Genomic DNA, 27,879 nt, shown 5'->3' with positions numbered 1-27,879 from the left:
TGACTGGGCGATTTTCTGAAAATAGTCCGAGATATATCTATTCACACATTGTCAACAAACTAATTATGCATCGGAAAAGGAATGATGTTGGGGAGTTGGAAGTCACTCCAAAGCACAAAAGCGCTCATAATTGCGTCTGACGCACATTGCCAAAGGATTAAAGCTTCAATTAGTTTGGTGATGGCTGTTGCTCCATTGTTTGAACAGGAACTGACTCTATTCAGCAAACGTTTTCAATAGACAGATATTTTTGTTTTTCCGAAACGTTCCGGATTTATTAAACCTTATTAATTTTCGACGAAAAAGCTCCCACGTTATGATGAGAGTTTAGTCTCGGATTTCGTTTGTTTTTTTTTATACTAAAAACAAAAGTTAATAATTTAGCCTGTTGGAATCGGTTCACGTTTTCGATTTAGCTGAAAGATAATTAACTGCCGGTTGAATCAGAATTAAATTAGTTTTCGATACTCCGTCGCTCGTAACTGGATTATCGATATTGTTTACACGTCGGAAGCTTACTGATATATCTTTGTGTAACATTAGGAATCGCGTTACGTGTGAACTTGTTGAGCTTTCAGGAATTAAATCTTCGGGGGCAAATTTTTTGTTCATAACATGAGACTTAGAACATTGGATTTAAGTGAAAATCCAAGTTTTAATAGCACAATGCAAACGAACTCGGTTATAACGAATACGAGAAGATCAAAGATTTTGTTTGCTATAGCCGGATGTTCGTTATATCAAATTTTAGTTAACATGTCCATATATATATTATTTTCGTCTTAACTGACGCTAACTGCGCCTACTTAAAGGGTGGTTGATTAGTGATATGAAGTAAATCTGAATACGCACATTGATTTTAAGCAAAGCCAAATGGGCAACGACAAATTTGAAGATTACTCAAGTCTTAACAGCCAATACTAATAAAATGTAGGTAATGCAGATCAAATTCGCGCAAAATCTACTACAATTCAGTACATGGGGATTCTCGGGTGTCGAGATCATTCCGGCAAAAAAATACTCTAAAATTAGCCTGATAAATTCTTCTTGATGGTTCTTTTAGTGGACATTAGTTCGTTATCACTAATCGAACTTGTAAGTTTTTCCTCGAAAAAGGTTCGCTAAAACCGATCATTATATCGGAATATAAGAATAACACGTAATTAAACAGACATTGTGACATTCCTGACATTTAGTTTATTAAAGACGAGCATTCGTTTTAACCCAAGTTCGCTATAACGAAGTTTGAGTGTATTTACCTACATCTTGTAGCAATAGTGATATAGCAATATTACCAACTCCAAGAAAATCGTACATTTTTCCTCTTGTTGGAAAGTTCCCAAAAGTGTTGTAGCAGAAACAGCGGCTCAGCAAAGTCAAAATATAGAGACAAAATTCGTGTCAAAAATGGGAAAGAACATATTATGAAGCACATTAGCAAAAGCTGATGAGAATAGAAAGAGACTCAACCTAAATGGTGCTATATACGAGACAATAATTATTCTAAAAAATAATTGATCGCTGATTCGATAGTCCAATTCCAAGTTATGAGAAGATCGCGCTCGTAACAAGAAGAGAATCTACACGTTCACGAAGTCGGGGTTGATTCAATTTTTATCTTAATGAACACCAACGAAAATTCTCCTTGAGTCAGGTTAAACACCATAGAGGTCCTAAATAAAGTAAGTTCTTATGTACATCGGAAGTCAGCATTGAAGGATACTTCTAAGAAGATGTTGAGATGCATCGTGTCTTGTAAAAAAGTGATAGTTTTGAAATATATTTGATATTTTTTGAACTGCATCTGAGGAAAGTGTATATAACCGTGTAACAGGAGATCCAAAAATGTCAAACAAGCGTAATGAAGACCTGCATAGCCTTATTATCCCGCTTTATTTTTACGAAAAATTGCTTTTTACTCATACTCTAACAAGTAAGAAAATGGAACAGAGCACTATCTTGTGTAATTCAACGAAGTGGAATAATTTAGAATTGCCCTCTAGATAAAAAAAATAAATCCAAGTAAAATATTGAAATTTCAATTTGTGACAGACATTTAAGCGATACAGTAAAGGGTCTTAAAGAGGTTTCCTACAAATCTGAGGCTGAAAACACAGTCAAAGTTTAATCGATCATTGGAATTTAAAATTTGTTGTTCACACTTACGCTTCCAGCGTATTTACCACTTTAAAGTTTTCGTTGATAATCGAGATAGTGTGTTGGCGATTTGACGGCCCAAAGCCGAGCTGTAATATAGCGTCACGAATCTTAGAATTAAGCTCATCAATATGTAGCGAAATCCATTAAAGAGCCTTGTCATGTCTCAGACTACATTTACATGCCACTTTAACTAAGTTTCACATATATCGAGGTAATGACGACAATTCAAAAAAATTAAATTTATATCGATTTACATTTATTACGATCCACTTAAATCAAAAAGACCCTTTATTCAATTCCCGGGAAATTTCCGAAATTTCGCAGGGAGGAGAGAACTGCTGCTGAAAAAAAGAAACAAAACCTCAAAAGCGCATCTACGCCGACGACGAGGACGATTCAATGTGCGGCTCTAAAAATCAAATTACGTTGGAAAATTCGCTGCGGACGTTTTCTAAAGAGCAGAACTTACGGATGAGAATTGTTGACAAAGTGGATAAAATTGCAGGCGGAATTTCTGGCTGAAACAGAGGATACATCGGCACTGGACATTGTCCAAATTCACTAATTAAATATTGCCCTTAAAGTTTTAAACCTGGTGCCAAAATTACTAATCCTCGCAACGAGGCTTCTGAATCTCTTCCTAGGATAATTATCTCTAGTAAATTTCTCATTCAAATAATTAAAAAAGTAATATTCAAATTTCTGACGCAGTCTTTCTTTTGGATATTCATGAGACAGCTAAGAAAGATTAGGGGTTCCGGCCTTAATACTCCCATTCCCAGCAACTTTCTTTCCGCGATCCAATTTTTAACGTAATTCCCTTTTGTCTTTGTTTATTAAACAGTAATCAAGCGAGGAACCTCCGTCCCAATTTCGTAAAATAGTGTATATTACAAAACTATGTTTGAATAGCTCTCGTTCTGGATGAGCCGGAGTTAAACTATAGAACTAATTACCGTGAATTAACCCTATTCGAAGCTGTAAAGAGGAAAGCTTAGATTATAAACTATCCACGGGAGTTATTAAATAACGTAACAAAGTTCCAAACACAAATGAGCAGTAAATTACAGACGAGTTGTTTATGGTAGAGGCTAATTCGGTTCGAAAATTGAATTTGCCGCACTGCCAGGCGCGATTATCATAATACTTTTGTTCATTTCTATTCAAATTTAGTAAATTTCATACGTTTTTCACTTATTTTCATTGGATGAAATAAAATTCGTGGACTAGTGCTCTTTTTTAACAGGTTCATAGTGAGAGATTACTAGAGTTCATATTTGAATAATGATCTCATGTAGCTGTTGAAAATTATCAAACGAAATAGAATTGAAGGGAAACTTACGGAGAATTTTTGAAGAGTTGCGTGAAAGCAAATGAAGTTGTCAACTGTAAACACGATTTCGTAGCAGGAAGAGCTAATTTAGTTTGTTTGAAAACGCTTTCTACTGGATATATCGCCGATTTATTTTGCGACGAAGAAGTGGAAGCCGGTCTGGTTTAATCCATTACAGTACGTCGCGTACATATGATTTAAATCGAAAAAGTGTTTCGCCAGATAAAGATGAAGCTTTGGTTCACGTGATGGTAAATTTACAGATATTACGATTGATGTGGTATGTGTAATAATCAGCCTCATAACCAGCTAATTGGATATCTCTCTCTCTCACATTTGAAATTATGGGTGCCTTTACTGAAGTTGCAAATTAGAAATTTATGCATTCTAGAGAGTTTGGCACTACTGGTGCTCTAAATTATAAGCTCCTAAGGGTTAAATCTAACTTTTTCTGTTGACATATTATACGGGAGGCAATATGATAAATTTTCACGACCACCTATCCTGGTTAAGGCACTGTTAAAGGAAAAGTCATCTGAATTATACGAGGAAAGTGAACGAAATGTGCTTTGCGACACGTTACTGTCTTAAAGTATTTTATGCAGGTTGGATACAGTTTATGACAGAACTTTCTACATATTGCAGTGAGGCAATAGATTTAAAATACTATTGGTGAGTTCTATAAAATTCTACTGAAATAACCTTAACGAACCACATGAGATAGGAAGACGGCTAAATAGAAAAAAAATTAAGTTGTTATGTTAAATTTGATTGGTGTTCAAATGGCAGAGGTGTACGAAAAATTTGAGAATATCGAAATATATAAATTTTGCGAATATTTTTGCTACATTTTTTTATTGAATGATATGTAAAAGTGAAACCTTTATTTATTGTTCTCTTGACCAAGTCTATGAGAATATTTTACTAATATAAAATAGTTATGTAAACAAACTCAACGTGGAATCATCGGCTTGGACGCCGCTGATTGGTCAGTTCTATCGTCTGAATGATCAATATTCCACAAATGCGATGGCGTTTCACGGTGGTAAACTTGTTTAATTGCGAATGGAGAGTGTTTATTGCGTGCGCATAGTCGAATATAAACTAATTTTTTTTATTATTTGATATATAGGACGTCAATATTTTTAAAATATACTTTGAGAAATGTAATTTATTACGAGAGCTTGTTTAAAACACGTTTTTATTGGAACAGCGGGCTGACTGCTGTTCTGTTCAATACTCTCTTCTTGGACGGATCATATGCAGGTGATATGTATTTCTTTACACGTTTTTTTTTGTATTGATAAGACACACCATAGAAGTTGCAATATGGATAGCTGTTTCAACAACGCACAGGCATCAAGTGCGAGTACGGCTTAAGTTCCATCTATTTGATATTTTTCCCTAATATGAGTAAACATTTTTCGACTCCCAAGATAATACGCTCCCAACAAAAACTTATCACTCAAGAGAATATTACAGTCTCCCTTATTGCATACCATGCATTGTTTGTTCAATCACAAAAAAAGTGGACCAAACAGCCGCCAGTCTGTGGGGGATAAAACGGTAAAACCACGATATTAAAAAGGGTTGCGAATTGATTAATATGTGTCGGACTTGAAGCAGACAAGAGATTTTATATCAATAAAACATAGATTAGGCCGAGCTATTTAGGCCGCTTTTGTTTCGCTTTCTGGTTTAATTGCCCTTCAATTTGTCTTGTTCCCAATTAATGACGACGGTTCTCGTTCAAATTTGAATAATGTGTTTTTAACGATATAAATAAGTATTTCCCATGTCGGAGACGCCCAAACCGCGATGATTTATTTTTTTCTGTCAGAGAAAAAAGAAGCGCATAAGCCCGATAAAGCGGCAACATGCTAATATTTCAGAAATGCGAACTTGTTTGGAAATAAACTCGTTAAAATCACATTTATTTAAGCAGAGCGTTCCTGTCTCTTTTCTCCCAGACTAAATAGTTTAAATACATCGAGTCTCGATTCGTCTGGCTGCTGCAAATACGTCTCACATAATCAATCAGCTTCGTAAAAGCATGTTTTCCTTCTGATTGATTTCTTTCCAATTCCAGGGTTTGTCTAAATGCAGTTTTTGAAGTTTTATGAACCCCACGAAGGGAGACAATGGCTAATCTGCGGAAACTAAAGTATTTTATTCGATGAAAACGTATGCGGTGGTTTTTTACCCCAAATCCACTGTCGAGGAAAGAAAAATGTGTAAAACGATCAGTGGCATGGATTCAGCAGAAGCTGGAAACCAGTTTAAAAATTAAAATCAGCTTAGCGTGCATTAACTAAAATAGTGTTTCTCTCATCCGAACGGTGAATTCTTGGTATTTTCAGGAGTAGAGAACTATTTTTCATAAAACTGTTCTCTTTTGGTTTTTAGAGCTGAAATTATAATATTTCTTAAGATAAATACCATTTTTTCTCGACAATCGTTTTCTACTAATGAATTTCCTTTCAATTGCACCGTGTATTGAGATGCAAATATCAAAAATGACTTAGTAAAATTGCTTGTTTTTGATATTATAACTTGATGATAACATACTTTCATAATAAATCAGTAGTGTGAAAAATAGCATTTTCGACAATTCAGAGTTCCTGTGGTACAAATTTCAAAGACATAAATAAAAATCCTGGAAATTTCGAAGTTTTTTTGCAATATTTAGGGTAACAGAATAAGACAATAGCGAGTAGTAAAATCGCAATTTGGATTTCCATCAAAATCCTGATTAACGCGCTTAGAAAACTAAATAAGCGAAAGTTAAACTGTTTCTGTGATATTATAATTAAGGATGCAATGAGCCTCACCTAACATTCATCATTCACAATATGGTCAAAATTTCTGTTTAATGACACCACTGACCCCTTTCGTAGAGATTAGATAAAGAACGTGGTAAAGCGTTAAAAATCTAGAGGGTAATAATGTCCAAATTGCGCTCTCAGTATGACCATTCGTCATGATGGCCATGATGGATGATTAATCCATATATCACCGTTCATTCGACATTCCGAATAAGGATTCACTACACACCGTATTGACCTCTTGAATTATTTCTTAATTGGAATATGGAACTGGAGATGTTTTTCCTATTGCAATGCAGACCAGTCGTAAATCACATGATTGATCACTTTTGACTCTTCCTCCTATTACCATGGAACAATTAGGAATAGAAACAATCAGTTGTTGAGACTCTTATTGAAATATATATCTCTTTGCGTTTCTAGGGTTCAAACGAAAGCGAAAAAAATGACAGGAACTTTTTACCTAAAAATCTCCAGAAGTTCGATTTATAATGTTGAAATTACAGTGTGAAAACGGCTTTGCTCTTTTTACCTAAGAAATGTTAATAGAAAGGTGACTGTTGTTCAAGCTGGTTACCTAATCATCATTTGCCATTGTTTCAATATCTTCCGGAAACATTTCCGGATGAGACTTGATTAGCGTTAAACCTAATTACAGCGTTCACCTCTATATTGTCTGGTTCAGAAATTCAAGTATAACTTGAAACCTTTGAAAGGTGTTCTACAACATGTACATAAGACGTTATCGTTATATTTCGCTTATCGTCTGAAGACCATTACCGTTTGTCTCCGTAAGGGTAATACGTTCTCGTGGAAGACAGTTACTTATTTATTAAAAAGGTGTCATACTTTCATGGTGGAATATTAAATGCTATAGTGCGTCTTTATAGATTCTCTTTCCACATACGAATGTAGCAAAATTAGGTCAGCTAATGCCTGATTCTGGTTTCCTATTTGTTTTCTATTATACTTTCTAGACTACACTTGCATACGTGTATGGTTTCGAACACGCAGAACATGCCATGTGTGTACCCACTTTGGACGCACACATCCCTGCTGAAGCCACGAAGTGGAAACATGGCGCGGACATGGCCAACATCCTCTTTTAATTTCTACTTGAACGCTCACTTATTTTGCAAACTTGCAACTAACTTTTCTTACTTTAATGTTCACCCACACAAACTTTTCCATTGTTGAACATTTCCTGACAGAGTAAGTCGCAGCAGGTGCCCATGGCAAAACTGTAGTGGATATTCTAAACTGATCCCTGAAATTGGTAAAGTTTGGTTGTTTCCACAATAAGCTCAGCTCATGCCTGCTTGAGGTCTCCTCTTTTTTTCCTTCTATCCTTTCCAGGTTAGATTCACAGTAGCATATGTCTTCGGGCATGCGTAGCATAATGCGTGTGTAAGAGGTAGGTATATTTGTATGTATACCCACTTTGTAGGCACCTCTTTGCTCAATATTCTTCTCCCCTTCTACTTAAAAATAAAACTATAACGTAGCCAAAGAGTTTAATTTCCTATGTTCTTTCTGAATTAGTAGAACAGAACAACTTTTCACCCCCTTATGATTTTTCCTTAACTCAATTTTACCTTAATCTTCAAAATACCTGAACAATTCTAGATTTAAAATTAAATTATAATTATACTATAAGAAAGTCTTTGAATCTTATCACGTACTAATAAATTTAGGAAAGTTAAGAACATCAAGAGCGAAACAAGTTGATCTAATTCGATAGTTCAATACAATTGCCTATTCCCAACACCGAGTGATGTATTCCCCGTTCCTTCCTCCGCACTGAGAGGGCCCCCAGCAATAAATTGGGTCTCGGCTTCTCAATTTGAGCTGAATAGGCCTTAGCCTACAGGATGTTTGATAAATTGCGCCCCATATTGATGAGCTCGAATTAATCTTAATGGCCGGCACTATATCGTCGAAATGGAAGTTCTAGTTATATTATTATCAAAAGGGTTTCGCCCGAAGGGCAATTTATATTTCTAGTCGTAGTTTGAGTTTAATTTGAGGAAGTTCGTACCTTTTGGAAAGGCCCTTTTATCTGGCCGTAAAGTATTGCCCTATAAAAGAGATGACAGACAACCGCAGGCATGAAATTAAGTAAATTCGAGCTTTTCCTCAGTCTGCTTAAAGCAAGCTTAAACAATTTGGAAGGGTCTCGGCACTAAGTTTTTCGTTATATAAAGTACAAAGTCTTTTCTGCGGCCAAGACTGTTTAACGTTAAAATTTTAAACAGAGTCTAAATGGGTCATTTATCAAAGGGTGCTCGACTATTAATCGTAATTACGTTATTAATAGGAAGCCGGGCACAATACTGACAAATTTCGTAATTTTCTCCTAAGCATTACGAGGAAAGGCTTGTAATTCTTTTTCTGAGGTCCTAGACTGAACCCGCGTACCTCTCTAGGTGCAGCGACTGGTGTTCAAAAACTTTGCAACTTATATGGTGATTTTCCTTTAGTAACGTCAACTGAGGACTTAAATGAAGCCACGTGAACTGTTAGTCTGCTTAAAGAGTAACTTTCAGTGTCACAACTTACTAATTCGTTAACTCGATAAAACAAACTGCGGCAAAGTTTATGAAACGCCCCCTAAAATGGGGCCATTCTGGGGATTAGCGCGTGACGAAGTTTATAAATGCGACTAAACGAGAAAGCAATCCACGTCTAAGACTAAATACGTCCGGGTCTCTATCTCTATCCGTGTACTTATACCGTCTCCCCAAGGGAATCTCCAACTTAAATCCACGTCATATAAGACATTAAACTTCCAGAGAAGGAAACACGTTTTTTTTTGCTTACACGTTTTCGGACAATATACATGTATATGTTAACCCTTTTTTCCAACAACGGGTGCTCTTTTTCGGTCTTTGTTTCAGTGTTAGTAATATGACTAAATGTAAGGCGCTGTACATTTTACTTTCTTGACAAACATTTATAGATTTCCGAAACAACGAATAGGTTGCCCCAATTTAATTACTCAGCTTATGCACTTACTTACCCCATTACCCCAACGTAGCATCTATCCCTTGACTACCTTCCAGAGTAACGTAAAAAATTAGAAATATGATCTTCGATAAAACAGTTTTACATGTCAAGCGTTTTGGTGGAAAAAATTAATTGTCTCATATTTTATTCAATTCACACAGTGCTTCCTATTTCGGGATCATTTGCATCTCCTGTCATCACCAAAGTAATAATTAATTTCAGTCAAGTCTTGCCACATCCAGCATTAATATTTCTTTATTCAGATGAAGTCAGGCCAATTTCTTGGCCAAAACCGTGACAATGAAACATAACGTAAATTAAAACAATAATGAAATTTTGTTTCTCCTCAAAATATTTACGACATTAATTAATGAGTAATTAATTTTCATTATGTGCAGGTTTTTCTTGTATAAGCATTACCTTATGAATTCCGTAATGGTTTTGGAAAATAGAGCTTCCTTGGCTGGTCTGGAACGAGAAGAAAAACAAACATTACGCGAGCGTATACCTAAAAAGGTACAGATTTTTTTGCGAACTTTGCGTTTGTAAACGCTTCAGAAGGAGTATAGTCAAGATTTGTAGACCTATTCAAAATATGTAAAAATAATATACGATAAAAATTTGCTGTTTCTGCAACTGCATGTACAAGAACATGTACTCGTTAAAAAATTAGAAATAGTATAATTAGAACCATTTAATGCATGCAGTTCCAATTATTAACGCCTCTTAGGTTTTAAACTGGAAAAATTGTCACGGTTATAAGACGTTTCATGAAAATACGAAAGTTTTGAGGTACTGTTTTGTGTTTAAGCTAACTGATCCCGTCTCGAGCCTGGATACTTCAGTCCAAGTTCGTAAGTCTTTCAAAGTAAATCCAACTTGAGTGGCTTTTATCTTCTCAAATTATGGCAAAGGTAGCAAAGCGTATTTTGGAAAGTGAAAGGGATATCACAATCTTGCTTATGAAGGCCAATTCATTTTATTGACGTAACAAATTTGAGATAATTATTGAATCTTGACTACAGAAGCCTTGCGTATGCAAGTTATAAATTATTATAAAAATGAAAGTTTTTCAAGAAAATTGCACAATTTTTTAATTGTTCTTTTATATCGAATTATTAAAATCTTATGTTGAGACTGGATTCTTCGCTCGATACTTCTTTGGTCGTGTTTCAGAGACCTTTATTTTTAAAATCATGAAAATAGGTAGGTAAAGTGACTCCGTATTTCCGAAGCTAAAACGGATGCCACAACTCTATTTATTCCCAAGATATCGAAGACAGGTTTATCGAAATCCCAATGCCCCCATTCACCAGAATCAACAGATGAGTAGTTTCTGCTCAATGACACTCCACCTTTCAAATAGATTTTGACGTCACCTTTGATACCAATTCCAAAGAGTTGCCCGACAACAGTTCCACCATTCATCGCAAGACAAACCTTTGCTGAATAAGGCCAGTACAGTTTCAAGTTGTGTGTTTAGATAATCTTCAATTTTGTACGCAAATTGATTTGATTAAAAACATATTTATAGAGAGAATTATGCATTTTTGCGCATAGAAGTAATGTTAAAATTGGCTCAGTATATTACTCAGGAGGTATAAAGAAATATAAAATGGTAGGCATGTCCCATTTCTGAGCATCTTTAAAGGTATAAAGGAAAACAAGAGCATAAAATTTATGAGTATATGATATAGAAGCTTTGTGTGTTAGACATTATTTCCTAAGGGAGACATCTCGAGCCGCAAGTCTCCCGAGGGAACAATGATCATAAAAAACCAGCTTAATACTATATTTTGTCCACAGCCATTCCCTATTACCAGAGCTAAGGTTTATTAAATTTAAACAGTAATTAACTAAAAAAGTTATTGAAATATTAAGCTTGAGTTTGCCTAGTTGCAGCTGCGCAATCAAGTAACGTGGCAGTCAATGCGAACTCAAATGGCTCTATTGTATACTGCAATGATCGAGTGGTTGCCATGGAAACATGTGTAATTTAAGCCCACCACGAAAATAAACAGTTTATATCCCACATGTCAATCATTACTCTCATTGATTCTATATAATCCCAACTCAATCAACAAGTTGAATAATGTGGTCGTGGGCAAGCTATGTTTGCGTGGTTATGTTTGACCTTACTGTTCGATCAGGAGAACCGAGGGTTAATAGCTCTAGTAGTTGACTTGACGTCGTAGTTTTCGGTAGTTTGGTGAAATTCAAATAAGGTAAAGGTATGTTCAATTACATGTGCAGATTGACGCGCTATATGTTCAATTGCAAATATCGTTTATATGTATGTCCTTGTCTGCAAGTGCTATTACTTAATTACGCTTGTCTTTACCATAACTAAATTCTAGTTTATACAATAAAATAATTTATTCACGTGAGTTTTCCAAGTTGGAAATTTCTCTCGCCTCTTTACTGTCTGGCACTTCTACCGTCGCATCTGTAATATTAGTCTTTAAGAATTCCGCGTATCATGCGACGTTTTTTGCCGAAAGCCGTAAATTATTTTAGCGTTTCCTTAATCGGTTTTGGCAATCAAATTTATGACCTATAGATCTTTTTTATTAAAGGTAAATATCTAAGAAGCCTGGATTTCTATTAATAGTCGATAGAAATGCGGTAGGTAATCTGAAGTTCATTTGAAATTACAAAACGGGCACTCTTTGATTATCCGGGAAAACGGTCATTAATCATTTCAGTTCTCGTTTATAAACAATTATAATTAATATTTATAATTAGTTCTATACAGAAATTTGAATGAATTGTTCTACAATTACAACTTCGTCACAATTAACGATGACTGCAAATATAAAATTGAATTACATTCAATAACTTTAGATGTGTTTAAGACATTTACAATTACACCAAAAGTTGAGTATTTTTATGGTACATTTTACGTTTGAATAGTGTAACATGCATTTTTGCTTAAGATAAGGTAAAAATATGATAAAAAGAAAAAAAGATCTAATAAATAGTAACAAATGGATTTTTTGTAGAACTTCAACACCATGTATTTAGGAAATTAAGCAAACATGAACATATGTCTATAGGAAATTTTGCCTTTTTTTGACCCAAGAAACATTTCATTAAATTGATGCAGCATATTTATGAAACATTTTGTATATTTTTATATCATTTACAAATTTTTATACGATTCTGTCTGAAACTGATCTTTAATAATAATAAATTTCCTAATCTTCACGCATACACGTACATATGTTCTAAACCGTTTAAGGACCAAACGCCATTTTCCCTAATGTATATTCAATAAGGTCGATTTATATGCTAATCCGAATTACTGATTTTGTATTCTGGCACTGCATTATGGTTGATTCCTGGAGTCTGATAACTTAATTGTACAAATCGAAACGAGTCAAATCGCGAGTCGGACTTGTCGGATGCAAATCTCGGCTTTCAGATGATCATAATCGAATGTGTAACTAATGCATTTCTAATGAGAGAACGGCAAATTACTCCTGTTTCCAGAAGATTGGAGTTGGGTAATACTTGTGAATGAAGACAACCTGAGTCAATGGATATAAACCGAGGAAATCGATTCCTTTCTAAAATGTACAAAGCTGCATATTTTTCAAATAATTCCATTAAGTACTATATTTCTGAGGCAGACTGTTAATCTGTCAATTTATTTCTAACGAGATAACTTTATTATGTTTTAAAATCAAATTTTATATCAAAATTATCGATTAAAGATATGCAAGATTAAGACTCTACAGATAGTTGGTTTATTGCTTGTACGAATGAATTATTCTTGCTACTACTTCTATAATATTCGTTTTTCTTTCACAATTATAAGAAGTATTTGAAATTAATGAAGCACAAAAAGTACCTATTTGTGGTAAAAAGGTACACAAAAAAAGGCCAAAACATATGGCGCATTTCGTTGCACACAAGGACTCAATGCAGGGACGTGTCCAAGAGAACTATGCAAATGGATGGGGCACACTAATAAAAACTTTGTTTTCAATCACAATTTTCATTTGCTCAGTTGTGTTGGATGAAAAATAATTACCTTAGTTTATGAATCAGCCTCGAAGCAGTATTTTGCAAGTCATGAGCAGTTCCATTCATCACTTCTCTGGTCTCTTGCTTAAGAATAAGAGAATGGCAACCAGTAATTAATCAGCTTCGGTCACAGCCCTGATTCTTTTCTCGAGGGTTTTGTAGTTTTAAATTCATTGCGGAATACTTAAGAATTCATTTAAAACGTGCTAAAAATGCTTTTAGCTTTTAGAATCGTTACATGTATCTTGCAGCCTTCAAATAGACGCAATATGAGCCCCTTCGGATAACCAGCTTTCTGGATTCGATTTCCTATTGACGTCCCCGGGGAGGTGCCGCGTACCAACATTTTATTGTCAATTTCGTATCTAAAATTCTTACTCCAGAATGTTCGAGTCTGAAATATTTCTCGTGGAAGTAGACATGTATGTAGGGATTAAATATTTATAGGTCACAGGGATTTAGGAACGGCAAGGAAAATTGTGGTTTGATGCAGGCTCTAGGGGGAAACATATGGTTACAATATCATAATATCGTAATTCTCTACTTTTTATACGTGCAGGGATTGTTTCACTAGACATCTCTTAAAAAAATGATTTAAAAATTTTATGACCAAAAATATCCAGCACCGTTAGCACATATTATAAATAGATATATACTTAACGTGATATTTTACAGATAAGTTTCTACGAAAAGCTAATATTTTCGTCTCATCTATATCTAGAAGATTATCCTCTTTGTGGTCAATCGAATGGAAAGTCTTTCAACTACTCCCCGAGGACAAGCTGTAAGTCCCCGACTAAACGATCTAAGGACTCGACGGTAACAAATATTTCGATTTAAATCTAGATCACATATAAAGTATTAAGGTCCAGTGGGAGAGCTAAACATTTTCTTTTTCAGTCATGTTGGAAATATTGCTTAGAGAGTCGGAGTTTTCATTTTTACCTTAAACGAAACGCTTGGGAAATATTAGGAGCAATCCCTGTTTCGGGACCTGGTAACCCCCGTTATTAAACGTTGCCCTGCCCAGAAAGCTCTCGTTCTTTCGAATAGTCAAGTGCATGCAATATCTTAATTAAAAGCAAATGTTTTTTGTATCTGAACTAGGAATAATCAGGGTATTAAAAACATGCTCCATTGAGTTTATTTTCGGGTATTGTTTTAATTTAACTTATGGTACAAACTTTCAGTATAACTGGAATAGAGTTAGCGCACCATAAGATATCTATACAGTGCATACTGAGAATATAGTGATATATCAGGTATTTGATACTAGTTTGTTAAAAGTTCAGGGGATGATTCTGTGGATGATTAAAAAAAAAATCATTATAGTATGAAACACCAGTGCTGTTCATGAAAATAGTTGAATTTGAGGTTTTTAAACAAACCGTTAGATTTTTTGCCGTAAAATTTATATGACTGGGAATTCGTGAGCACAAAGCTAATTCTGTGTAACAGGATCGTAAAGTTTACGTGAAATTGTCATTTTTGAATCCACAACTCACTTTCTAAGTTCGGAATTTTTAAAGTTTACACAGAAGTATGTAAGTATTATGAATATGTAATAAGTAATAAAATTCCAAATTAAAAATTTGCAACAAATCTGTTTTGTGATTATTTTATTGATTTTAATTTGCTTAACTTTTAATGCCAAATCTCATTTTTCGATGAATTTTTTCAATCATTTGCTTTATTCTGTGACTATTTATGCCCCATTGTATTCTCTATTTACTTGTAATAACCAATTGTAAACAATGTAATAACCGCAAAGTAGATATGCTTGTTAATTTCCATTTTGTAATTTTAATACTTACTTCATTTTAAGTATCTTTACTTTTGCGTAAATAATAAAAAAAATTATATTCTGTGCGTAAGAAAGTGCGCCCTTTCACATAAAATTATAAAAATAAGGGTTACCTTTAAAAAAATTTTAGTCTGACGTTATATCTGGAACAATGACGATACCACAGCTAATATTATATAGCCAAAATATGTGGAATTATAAAATAAAGTCGACGTATCCAAGCAATTTTAATTATTATAATTGCACACCTAGAAAATGAATTTATTCTATATTTTATGTGCGCGTTGTAATATGTATTATTTGGTGTGGTGAATCTATATCGTGATTCGATCGATGAGCTGGCCATTTGCACAAAAAGGTGTAAAATTATTTGAAGGTTTGGAGCTTATCGTATCGTTATTATCATTCATCCTATGATTCGTACCTTTATGTGTATATTTTTGTATCGATTTTGTTTTTTAAATGATTCAGTCGAGTGACAGCACGGCGACCAATAAAATATACGTAATCCGCAGCTATTAATACGCATAATCGGATATTCTTTTGTTTCAAATATTCGTGAGTTACGTCACTAGTGTCGATGACATTTCTTGACTAAAAATGAGTGTTGTATACTGTCGTTTAGTGGAAGAGAGTTTGAAAATTTACTAGAAAATCTTGTAACCTCCTTTTTGGCTAGTTTTAAATGTATTTCTTGTATGTAGAAAAGCGTGTCCTTTTATATAAAATATACACACTGCATATTATTTCAACGACTCTGCAGGATCAAAGATAATTTCTTACAATTCCAACACTTACTTACTCGGTACATCTGCTTGGTATTTGACCAACATACATCTTGTAAATATTTACAAATAATGTCTTATATAGAAGTAGGGCTTGTTGTACACTATTCCCAGTAAAAACTCTTTGAGTATAACATTCACAGTTTCGATGAGAAATCCGTCACTGTCTTCAGAATTTGGGAAACATTGGTAGAAAACCCAAAATTAACAGTTAACTGAAACGTATGTGAGTTGAATATTTAAGATGTGCCAAACACTTTGAAATTTTTCTTTCCGATTTCTCAGGAATAACGCGAGTCCTTTACTGCACCGACTGCACCCACTCCAACTACTCCACTTACTCCATACTCCTCACATGCCAGCCGAAACCGACATGCACCCCAGTGATTAATGGCTCAAAGCCGAGTTCATAGCATTGCTTTTATGCATGTGATTTGATAGGTCTAAGCGAGCTGGATAAAAAGAGAGCACAAATTAATTATTTCTATGTGTCCTATAAACCTACACAAACGAAGTTGCAAGATCTCTTTAGGTTCCTGAGATACGAATTAAAAGTAATTGATAAGATATTGAGATTTCAGTGTTAGAAAACTGTCATTCTTCAGTGATTGAGAAGAGGAATTTCAGAATATTTTATATATTTTAGATATTTACCTTCCTTATATGTACTTATAATAGATTACTCTCAATTTTTGGCTTAATATTCACTTTTCAAAAGTTTTGAAGACGGTACTAGATTTGTCATCTAACCGTGAACAACGATTTTCGACCGAGCTCATAATAAAGGGTGAATGTTATTTTCAGTTAGGTTTAACTGAGAATATCTCCAGTTCCACTGCTCCAACAATTCTACTTATGTGTGAGGCGTTATTCCCAAAGAGAATAAAACATTTTTTGGCTTTGCAAAATAACTATTAGTACCAAAATCGTCAGATCTTTCTGAAAGCAAAACGTAGTAATAATGCGACTTACGTGTGGAGAAAGATAAGCGTGTTTTCTGTGTATTATGAATGATAAAATATTGCGTGCTTTTCGTAATTCGATGCTTTCCGTAATTTCGAGAGATATTATATTACACTGCGAAGGCTTCTACGAAACAAGCTTTCCGAACGTTTACCGGCGACACATTCTCATTACCTACTTCCTTCCTGCTCCGTCAAAATAATTGGGCGCATCAAGGGAAAGAGGATAAGGGGAAAAATGTCATTATGTTAAAAATCTTCGACATCGCAACGTTTGATCAAGATCCAATTTCCGAAACAGGCGTTTATTTCCTCCCCGTATAAAGCGAATTTCCTGCGAAATTGTTTTTATTATTCCCGGTGTTCCCTTCGTTCACACTACCTTAGAACTGGGTGCTAAGTTTGATCCTAACTACGTTGAAGTTTGAGTGGCGTTATATTGCCACGTCAAATTTGTCACTTTTTCGGAATAGAAATTGCCTCATATAATGCCCCATGGAGATAGAGTCTCTGCTAAAAAAGGTTGTCTCTATAGACTTCAGTTTGTTTTCAAAACTTCTTCGATTTCAATCTGGAAAGCAACGCTTTTGCACTTGATCAACGACTTTAAACTTAAAAAAAAAACCGCAACGATTTTCTAAATAAAGACCCAACAACAAGAACATCGTAATAAAGAGCTTTAGCGCCCGAGAGAAAAAGCAGTGAAACTATACGACTATCAAATAACTTTATTCTCTTTCGGCGACATCTTGGAAGGAAGTCGAAACCTTCTGAAAGTGTTTTATCTTGTTTTTAAAATCGCTAACCTTCGCTTAATTCCTCGTAAAGTCGCGGCATTTGCAAGTTTGCGAAAAACGTATGAACTTGGGGACGTTCAAGCGAAACGTATGAGACAACCGTGAAATTTTAAATCTTTCGAAGTTCATGCTTTTGAATCGTATTATTTAGGTAGAGAAGCATAAAGTGCGTCTATAGTTCGTGATAAAAGATGTTTCGCAGCACAAGATCTTGAATAAATTGAGACGATTAAAGAGGATATTTCAAGGATTTCAGAACTGATGGACAATTTTTTTATAATTGTTCGATACAAATTGCACTCCATTTCAAGGATCGCAAGGAAAGATAAAGTTATTATTATATTTTAATTATTAGTTATTATATTTTATCTTTTCCTAAAACTGTATATAATGTCTAGGGACGTATTCTTTTTTTATTATTATTTGATTATTAACGAACTACTTAACAATTTGAGAGCTTTTAAGCACCTAATGGAGGATATAATGCGTCAATGTTATTATCGAAATGTTACAGGGTGTCAAAATTCATTAAGAATCGTGTAACATCCTAATCCCTGACGACATAAACTCTCTGATTTACACTATGCAATCAATTCTAAGTCACAGAACAAACTAATATTGATCAACAAACTATCAAACGGCTAACTAATATCATTCCCAAATAATCAAATTCAATTTACAAATGGATATCTCATGGAGCCTCGACAGTTTACAAACAATACACTCCTTTAAATACTGTCTATTTACTTTAATTTGCTCTTGCTTTAACATAAGCTCGAGTTAGTTCCCAGATGCACCGCCACTATGAATATTCACACCTATTTTCACTCATAACAGTTTCACATTTGTAAAGTCTACTGTATATTTTTCTTTGTTACCTCGTTGGGACTTGTAACAAATTTCCATCATGCTCATAGAGTTACCTCAAATTATTGCGAAAATAAACGCTTAACACAAATATATGTACCCATAGAACTGTATTACCATATCGAAGCCAAAGTTATCCAACCATCACCCGCGGATGGATATTAATTAACAACAACGGATAAAGGTCAAGCGTTTGCTGTCCTTTCGTGACTTTTAGATCCCCATTAGAGCAGCTTAGGGTTTGAAGGGACGGTCGAGAGACTTTGGACAATCAGGCAATTACATTTTAAATTTAGAATGCAAAATCACCCATGGAACCATGTCTACTGTGTTTGAGTAGACGTATTTTTTCGTTCTCTTCAGGAAGAGGTAAACAAAAATGAACAAGAGAGACGAGTTAGTTACAGGACCAATTTCGCGCCCAGCTGGAGCGTCATTTCAGGTATCGATCACCTGGAAAATAATTGGCTGTTGTTCTCATGGAGATCTTCCTTAATTGGTTTTCGATTCTGTTGGGGAACTGATAGGGGGCTACATGTAGTAAGCTGCTTAAACCCTGAAAGGATATTTAGGACCCAGCCCAACCTTTTCTTTCTTATTTTCCAATCCGGAAATTATCATCAATTTGGGTTAAAATTTTTTTACGGTATCAATCTAGAAGACTGAAAAAAAGATACAGAAGCTAGTGAGTAGTTTATATTATTGTTTTCAAACAAAACGGTAAGTAAATTAGATATGAAACTGCTGATTAAAATACCTACATAATTAATTTTTGATGATGAAACACCACAAATAAAGTTCAAGAACTCAAAATTTTATATTCTGTGTCGTAAATTCCGTTAGTTTTCGATTTTTATGGGAGCCCTTACTGGCGTAAGAAAAGTTCCAAATATTAAATTCACTGTCGCCCTCTAAAACCAATGATGTAGAGCATAACTCTCAATAATTTTATAAAAAATAAGGATACAGCTACAATACCGATGGTGGTTGGATCAAATATTTCTAAGGGCATATTTCCAGGAAGACAGTGACAGAGCAAGAGTTTATAGACTCAGCATTAATTTCAAATAACAGTTTAGCACTGTTGCGGTGCCTAACAAATAATCTCTAGTGATCGAAATAAATGGCGCGCCTACCGCCTTCCTAACTCTTCGTGCATATCAAGTCTTTTTCATACTGACATGAATTTCTTCTAACATTGAAACCAGAAATGGATATGCTTCACAATTTTACTAGAATCCGGTGATAAGTCATTTTACTGAGTGAGCATCAGATACAAGTCTGAGGCTGCATCACTACCTTTTAATATAGTGATGAGAGTTTGAATATTTCTGAACCCAAAAGTAAATCAAGCCTAGCACCAAATCAAATAACTATCGATCTCTGACCGAGGCGGTTGAAAACGAGGCTTGTATGGCGCAGGAAGTTTCTTTTAGTAAAGATTGTATCCCAAGAGATTCTATATCGAATTTTGAGGCCTCCAACTTGATATCTTTACTATGAATAGCTTGTTTCGTAACCACCAGGCTTTCATAATTTCCCTGCTCTTCAGACAGAGGATTACAATGGGTAAATCTACAGGGTGTCCTCGAATTACGTGGCCAAAATAATACCGCAGATTGTTTGAGTGAAAATAAGTCGATTTAACTAAACTTCCCTCAGTCCAAAAGTTGATAATTATGGAGCTACAGGGTGTTAAAGTTGAAAAAAAAAATCACATTTTCTTTAATATCTTTCGATTTCTTTGAGTTAATTTCACGAAATTTCATATTTGAGGGTGTTTTAGGTTACGAAATTCACATTTATTAACGATTTAGTTGTTTCTTCTAAGGGGCGCCACAAGCGACCATTAGGACACATTTAAATCTCTGTAACTTTTTCGTGCCACGGTGTATATTATTTTGGTATTTAAAAACCTTTTTCTCTACCTTTTATACTTAGAAAAGATATACTTTATTGACGTCGCTAGAAGCAACGGTTTTGGAGAAAAACGCATAATTCTAATGCGCTGCATATTTGCGTTAGCGCTTTTAAGTAAATAACTCAGTTGGCTATGTTTTTAATTGACATTTTAACACTTGAATTTGTTTCTCAAATGTCAGTTTTTTTATTTAGCCCTCAGTTTTTCTTGTCAGTTTCGCTTTTTGTTCCTGTAAATATCCATAAGTATGGCCAATAAATTCACTTATTCTGAAATGGTGGATATGCTGTTAGTTTATGGACTTTGCCGTTGTAATAGTCAAAAAAGTGTACGAGTTTACAAGGAAAAATATCCTTTCCGTAGAATTCCAAATCGGAAAACTTTTGTTAATATTGAAAGGCGTCTAATTTTAAGGTAATTTGCATGCATCATCAGGCTTAGATGCATTTTTCTCCAAAACCGTTGCTTCTAGCGACGTCAATAAAGTATACCTTTTCTAAGTATAAAAGGTAGGGAAAAAGGTTTTTAAATACCAACATAATATACACCGTGGCACGAAAAAGTTACAGAGATTTAAATGTGTCCTAATGGTCGCTTGTGGCGCCCCCTAGAAGAAACAACTAAATCGTTAATAAATTTGAATTTCGTATCCTAAAATACCCTCAAATATGAAATTTCGTGAAATTAACTCAAAGAAATCGAAAGATATTAAAGAAAATGTAATTTTTTTTTTCAACTTTAACACCCTGTAGCTCCATAATTATCAACTTTTGGACTGAGGGAAGTTTAGTTAAATCGACTTATTTTCACTCAAACAATCTGCGGTATTATTTTGGCCACGTAATTCGAGGACACCCTGTATAACGTATCTCTATTGCGGTACTCGCTGTATTTGGAGCGCTCGAATAATTTTGATAACCATTTTTTCCTGTAAAATCTTCTAGAACCAAACGCCAATGAATTCTCCTTAAACCATATGTGCACAACAATTATTCCTAAAGGAGCTTATTTTTTATAGTATTTCTATTTATTTTCATCATATTCCAGAGCACATCAGTTTGCGAAAATAGGGCGATTGAGGCAAGGTGTATTTAAATAACTCAATTAGATCAGTAACTCCATAAAAATAACATTATCCCAAGATTTGCTAACCTAAATCACTTTCGTTAGATTCATTAAATTTTTACCTGCAGACCGGACATTCTTCGCGAACAGTCGCTGCCAGCAAATATTTTATATAGTCCTGGTGGTAGTGAACTAAATTTCGTCAGAATGATCTTCAAATTTCTAACAAAACAATTCATTGCATTGCAGCAATTATGCGCTTAATAAGTTAATAAATTTTGTTGTAATTGCAGCGTAATTTAGTGTCCATTGCCAGTAATTAATGAGTCAGGAGGATTCAATATTAGCATGCTAATAAGCCCCGGAAAACTTCATGAATATTGTATACAACAATTTTACTATTGTTATAAAGTTTTAAGGTTAGTTACTTTCAAATGTAACTGTTTATGTAAGAATATAAGTGTCCTCGTCAGAAGAGTAGAAAGATCAATATGCTTTCAACTAGATCGTGGGATATACATATTTTCGCCAGTGAAAGGTTTGTGCTGTTATGTTTCTAATGAGAATTTTTTTCCTAACCGGAAAAGGGGAAATCAATGCCTTTACCTGTCAGTAAACTAATTACTAGCCGAACTAAGTCAGATGGTAAATAGAATAACTAATAGGTTCGGTGCATCAAAGGAAATCCCCTAACTAGGCGCGAACAAGATAGGGCTTTATCAGCCTACATCCTCCGTTGGAATTCGCCTCTAATGGGCATATTAAGGATGAATAAGGCAAGTGCAAGCTCATCGAAATATTGAGCGTCTTATATATTCCCCTTTTGACTTAATCAGAGATAAGGGATGATGAGGGTATTAAATTTTGCTTATACTAATATCTACCTTGCTTGGTCGTTCCCTGCCAGTATAACCCCCTCTTTCGCTTTGTCCTCTCTGAAACAGAAAACACAAGATTACTGATGTTCTTTGACTGACTCGAAGCAAAAAATTTAACGAACGCTCTTCATGCATGTCGAACAAAAAGGAACTTTTTCAACGAGCATTCAAAGCAATTCTTTAAAACCTAATTATTAACGCTAAGAAAGTTGACGTTTGCGTTCGTTGTATCTACAGAGCGCAAGACGAAGGAAAATGGTGCGATGAAAGCGAAATGAAATTGGGTGTACTGGAGTCTACAAGATTAAATCAATGCAAAAAAGAAATCAGTCCGAATGGAAAAAAGATGTTCAAATAATTTGGAAGTTCGTGATGTAAGGTCGGCGTGTAATGAGGCGATGATAAGATACATGGAGGGTTTCAAGGATTTACAAATTGCTGTCAGCATTCGAAAGTTGTTTCATGCTTCCAATAATCAATTTTTCAAAGTTACGGAATGCGTTAAAAAATATAGCAAAATTATTATCATACACTTTTATGATCACATGACACTTAGCTCATGAGGTTTTCAGACGTGAGTGTCTCAACCTAATATTTACCAACTAATATCCTAAATTGCTTTGTAACATATCTTAGAAAGATCTGATATTGGACAGGACCCTGCAAATATTTTTACATTTTTACTTTGTCAAAGTGGTTGCGAACAGCTTTTCTTAATTCGTGGTTTAATGTTTTATTATTGCTTAAAATTGTCGTATGAAACTTTATTTTAGATAACAAATGCCAAAATGCGCTTAAGCAAGAAAAAATTAGATAGTATATTAAATTAGGAGCCATGTGATTAAGACATGCGAAACTTTTCTCATTATTGGACGTAAATTTCTAATTATAATATAAACCAATCTAATGGAAGAGTAGTCATTAATATTGCCATTATGATTACAGGTAGTAGTCTAATAACTGTGAAGGTCTTTGGTGCATTAGGAGTAATAAAATTTCGTGGTTACTACATCTACAAGTAAAATTTTTCTCTAGTTTCACTGAATTAATACATTTTCATTATTGCTGACATAGAGCTATCTAACCCGAGATAAGAAAAATAATTTCTTCGCAGAGCTACTTACTTGAATTAATTCTATAAAACCAGTAAACCGTTGCCGCTAGTAAATAGACTCAAACAATTAGGACATGAAAATATGTATAATGATAAGATAATGTGTTGTTGCTACAAGCAAAATATTACATTGCAACTTCAAATTATTTATAAAATCAAATATTTGTCCTTATTTCAAAAAAGAATTCCATTTTAAACTTTACATCTTCGCATCGTAAATGTGATGGATGGAAAACTGCATTTTTCATTTATTTAAAAAGTAAGGACTTTTAAAAGACTTTTCCGATAAAGCCAAAATGGCACCATATTGTACACACAACATAATAACCTCTGAATATTAAATTTCATTTTAGGTCTAGAGTTCAAGTGAATGTTTGTACAATTTACTATAAAGCATAAAATTGGGATTGATTGACTTGTTAATCCAACGTAAAACTGTGTTTGTTTATAAATCAGTGTTGCTTAACTTTGCATAGAAAAACTCACTAACAATTGACATTTTACTCAATTATTGCTCACAATTTCTATTCCGTCGAGGGTGTGAGATGCGACGAGGGGTTAATCTAAAGAGGAACGTTGTGGATTGGAGGATGAAAGGGGGCCGATCAGTGGCGTAGGAAATTCTAAATGTGCGATTGGTTTCGGTTGTGCTGCTACACAGGTTGTAAATCTCGATTAATGGCGATGAATGTCAGAGGAGCCAGATACCTGGGTGACCTACGGAAATCTGATGCTGGGCATTCAAATCTCGTAAATAGGAAAATTATGAGAAAAATAGCGAAATTTTGCACTTGAACAAATTAGAATGTCTTTGTTATGTCGAATCGCTTGGAATTATTAAAGCAACACATAATTGACGAGTACTCCGCTAAAATAGATTTACGAAAGTTGTTATTCTATACCTCGTGTAAAAAAATATTACATATTTTATACTACATCGGAAAATAAAGATATTACATTTTAATTGAGTTATAAATACTTGTAAATTATTATGTGAAATAGTGCCCATTAATTAATGACTGTCAACCAAAATTGGAGCCAAATAACTAAATGTAATTTGCTGCCTGATCTCTAATGACCACCGTTATACTATTGCTAAACGGAGTATAGTTTCATGTACAGCAATGTTCGATTCGACATCATTTTTAGCGATAAATCTGAGAATTCTCGTTTGTCCAATTATACTTATTCAAATCCTAAAAGGTAAACAAAAGCCGTACAACTAAGCACCAAAGTTAAACGCACAAATCTTCAGACTAGAAAGATGGTTATAAAGTTCGAAGAAGCTTTCCAGAACGGAGGGAATCATAAATATGGGAAAGATAAAATTAGGCAGTCTGAAACAACTCTGGCGGTAAAGCAAAGCCGTTGGCCATAAATTATTAGACTCCACTTTTTCCCATACGTTATGTTTATTAAAATACCGAAATTATAGTAGATTTATTGCCTACCGGCTCTGAATAAGTTTGAATTTTAGGGAAGTTTCCCACGGAAATTGGGAAGGTTTTGTAATGGGTTTTTACTTCTTTTGAAATGGGTAGAGTCTCATTTCACTAGCCACAAACTTTTAACAGCCCACCAGCAATGATCAGAGTGTCTAACCTATTTCTAAGATGTGTAAAATGTGAATAGAATTACTGATGTGAAGCTCATAATAGTTTTTCTCTTTTTGTTTAGGACGTATTACGGAATTGTAATTTTTTGCATTTCTCAAGTTATTCAAAACACTTACTATTAATTCCAGACACTCAAATTAGAAACGTGAAGTAGATTGATATCTTATTAATATTATACCTCATGGCGCAATCATTTTAATAGTACCAGTCTCCATTTAAAGATAGAGAACATCAACTGAAATCTTTCCCCCTCCCATCGCTCGAAAACATCCCCAGGGGCAGATGTTACCGTAATAAACCATTCGAGCTTCGCAAAATAACCAACTTAGTCATTAACACAGGGCAAACTGGAAAGTTTTTCGATATTTTCAAGTTGCTCATACAACTGGTAAACAAATTACGGCGAAGTTTCGAGAGTTCGGATCGTCCAACTTTGAAAAGTTAAATTCAGTTTCCGATAGTTGCAGCAGGAGCGGTAGCGACTGTAAAGCCGATTTCCTGCAAAGTATTTATGAATGTACGATCCGAAAGTGGTAGATTTGACAAATACGGAAAGTTGAATATTCGACTTTGGTCCAGTCCTAAAATGGCTGACCTTCAAAATAACTTCAAAGCGCACTGGTTATTGAAATAGTTGGGGAATACTATGCCGTGCATGATTAAAAATTCTATATATCAAACGATATTCAGGGCGAAGAAAACAATAATAACTTTCCGTTGTAAATATTTGACGATATTGATGAATGAATAGATGAAAATGAATTTAACATGTGCATGTTGTCTTGATTAACGGATTCTATCAACTTGCTCCAATAAAGGGATTATTAAGATCAAATATCTTTGGGCAAAAATGGATATTGAGGTTCAGTAGCAGTAGAAACTCGTTGCAATGCATTCTAACAGTTCCGCTATGCTGGCATGTCACCTTGAGTTGAAGATGGTAATGTTCTCCAACTACCATATTTGTGACATATTCAAATACCTTAGAGAGTTTTCTGGAAACATTGCAGGGAAATTGGCAGAGAAATATGCAAGTTTCCAAGTAAATATATGCATTTTCTTTAATTTTGTTCTCCTTTGATAATGGTTCCTTAGTCACGATGCCAGTATCGTTCCATTTAATTCTATGAGTATTATCAAAGACATACGAACGTATATTTCGCATATGAAATTGTCTAGTTTAATTGTATTTCTAGGATGCTTTAACTACTTTTTTTAACATTTCTTACATAATAATTATTATAAAAAATATATTAACAAATAGTTTTATATGATTACTCTTAAGTAGAATAAAAGAAAAAATTAAATATTCGGCTCATATAGACGGAATATATGTACATATGTGACCTCCTCATTATATTATTATCAAATCGACGTTTAAGCAGTATCGATCTTTTTCGATTCAAAAAAGTCATTTTGATTATTTTTTTCCGGTACCGCAATTAACTACTTATGATCTAACCTATACATTTTCTGTGGAAAATAACTCTTACAAATACGATGATAGCACACAAAAACCAATTTTAACCATGCAGAGCCCCATTTTTACTTAGCCCGACCCGAAACAATCGGAATTAAAAAAATGATAATAACGAAAATCCGGTGCCAGCCAGGATAATATATCTGAAACTAAAAACAAGAGAGAATCTGCAGAACAATGGCCGGTGTGTAGCAGTCTTTTGTTCCCGCCTAGCGAAGCAGCCTACTTAGATGCTCCGCTTTTTCTGGCGCTCACACACAGGGGCCGTCTTTGTGATGGGCCCATTGTGCTCCGCTCTTGGCTCTTTATTTATATCGCCCACTACTGCCTAGAGTGGCTGTTCAGATCCGTTGATAAACCACCGCCACTGAATAATACGGTTTAAAAAGAAAAGTTTAACTTCGGTTTTAAGGGTCGTTCACTCACTTATTCGTTAGTTCCCTTTTACAGGTTTTTCAAGGGCGATCGCAAAATTAATGACAAAATCGTGGAGTCTCTAGACAAACCTAATTGGAGATTCTGCGAAGATCCAGATATATTAAACATGAAATACGCTCAAAAAACTTAATATGTCGGTAAAATATCGTATGGAACCTAAAAAATAGTCTCTGGAACGTGAAAGAGGCTTGTAGTAGTGTGGTAATTTAACTCGATTAAAAACCCTAGGCCGAGCGTAGAAACTGACATTATACCTTCAATTGCGAAACTACATAAATTACTTCTGCAGCAGATTCTGATAGTTTATCCATCAATTTACAATGGGCCATTTAATCTCATTATAACGAGTCTTCTGCTACGTTGATACTCATGGTTGCTGCAAACGATCTAGGAGGACGAGACTACCTGGGATATACACACAAGGACTCAGATGGAAAACTGTATTGCTTCAGTCTTTCGACTTAAGGGGAATCTTATTGAAACTTAGGAAATGAAAGAGTTAACACGACACAATAAAGGCACTTTTGCTCCTGTTAGATGCAATGTTTTTCACCATTAAACATTAACGTGCATTTACATGTTGTATGTGCAAAGATTTTAATACCCACACGTACGGTAAAAACTTTTACCGCATGCATGTCAATGGCAAGAAGTTTAGGCATTGCCACGTGCTACTTGGATTAGTATGCGACAAAAATTTTATCACATACGTGTGGTGTAGTAGTAAAGTGCTATATTCAGCTGTCAGGTATGTGAGATAGAATCATTTTACCGCTGATTCTAATATTTTTTCCTGGGT

The 27,879-nt window shown here is 34.6% G+C and overlaps 1 protein-coding gene and 1 long non-coding RNA gene across 15 annotated transcripts in view; one reads left to right on the top strand and one right to left on the bottom strand.

Annotated features, from left to right (window-relative positions):
* The window catches only part of mmd (mind-meld), a 341,450-nt gene that overhangs the window by 55,618 nt on the left and 257,953 nt on the right, over nt 1-27,879 (bottom strand). For 10 of the 13 annotated variants that reach the window (XM_066295889.1, XM_066295897.1, XM_066295893.1 and 7 more), the window contains exons 4-5: nt 22,439-22,489; nt 9,745-9,792 (exon numbers count right to left, since the gene is read on the bottom strand). In XM_066295889.1, the coding sequence (XP_066151986.1) occupies nt 9,745-9,792; nt 22,439-22,489 (99 nt within the window). The remainder of the gene's footprint in view (nt 1-9,744; nt 9,793-22,438; nt 22,490-27,879) is intronic. The other 3 variants (XM_066295895.1, XM_066295891.1, XM_066295892.1) reach the window with 1 other exon arrangement.
* On the top strand, nt 11,425-14,504 carry LOC136346607 (uncharacterized). 2 transcript variants are annotated; one of them, XR_010733329.1, is made up of 3 exons: nt 11,425-11,549; nt 14,029-14,172; nt 14,254-14,504. It is a non-coding gene; the product is annotated as an uncharacterized lncRNA (long non-coding RNA). The 2 variants fall into 2 exon arrangements; XR_010733330.1 differs by having other exon boundaries at nt 11,475-11,555.

The sequence above is a fragment of the Euwallacea fornicatus genome, chromosome 23 (assembly GCF_040115645.1).
Source record: "Euwallacea fornicatus isolate EFF26 chromosome 23, ASM4011564v1, whole genome shotgun sequence".
Classification (NCBI taxonomy): domain Eukaryota; kingdom Metazoa; phylum Arthropoda; class Insecta; order Coleoptera; family Curculionidae; genus Euwallacea; species Euwallacea fornicatus.
This window is presented reverse-complemented; position numbering and strand designations above follow the sequence as displayed.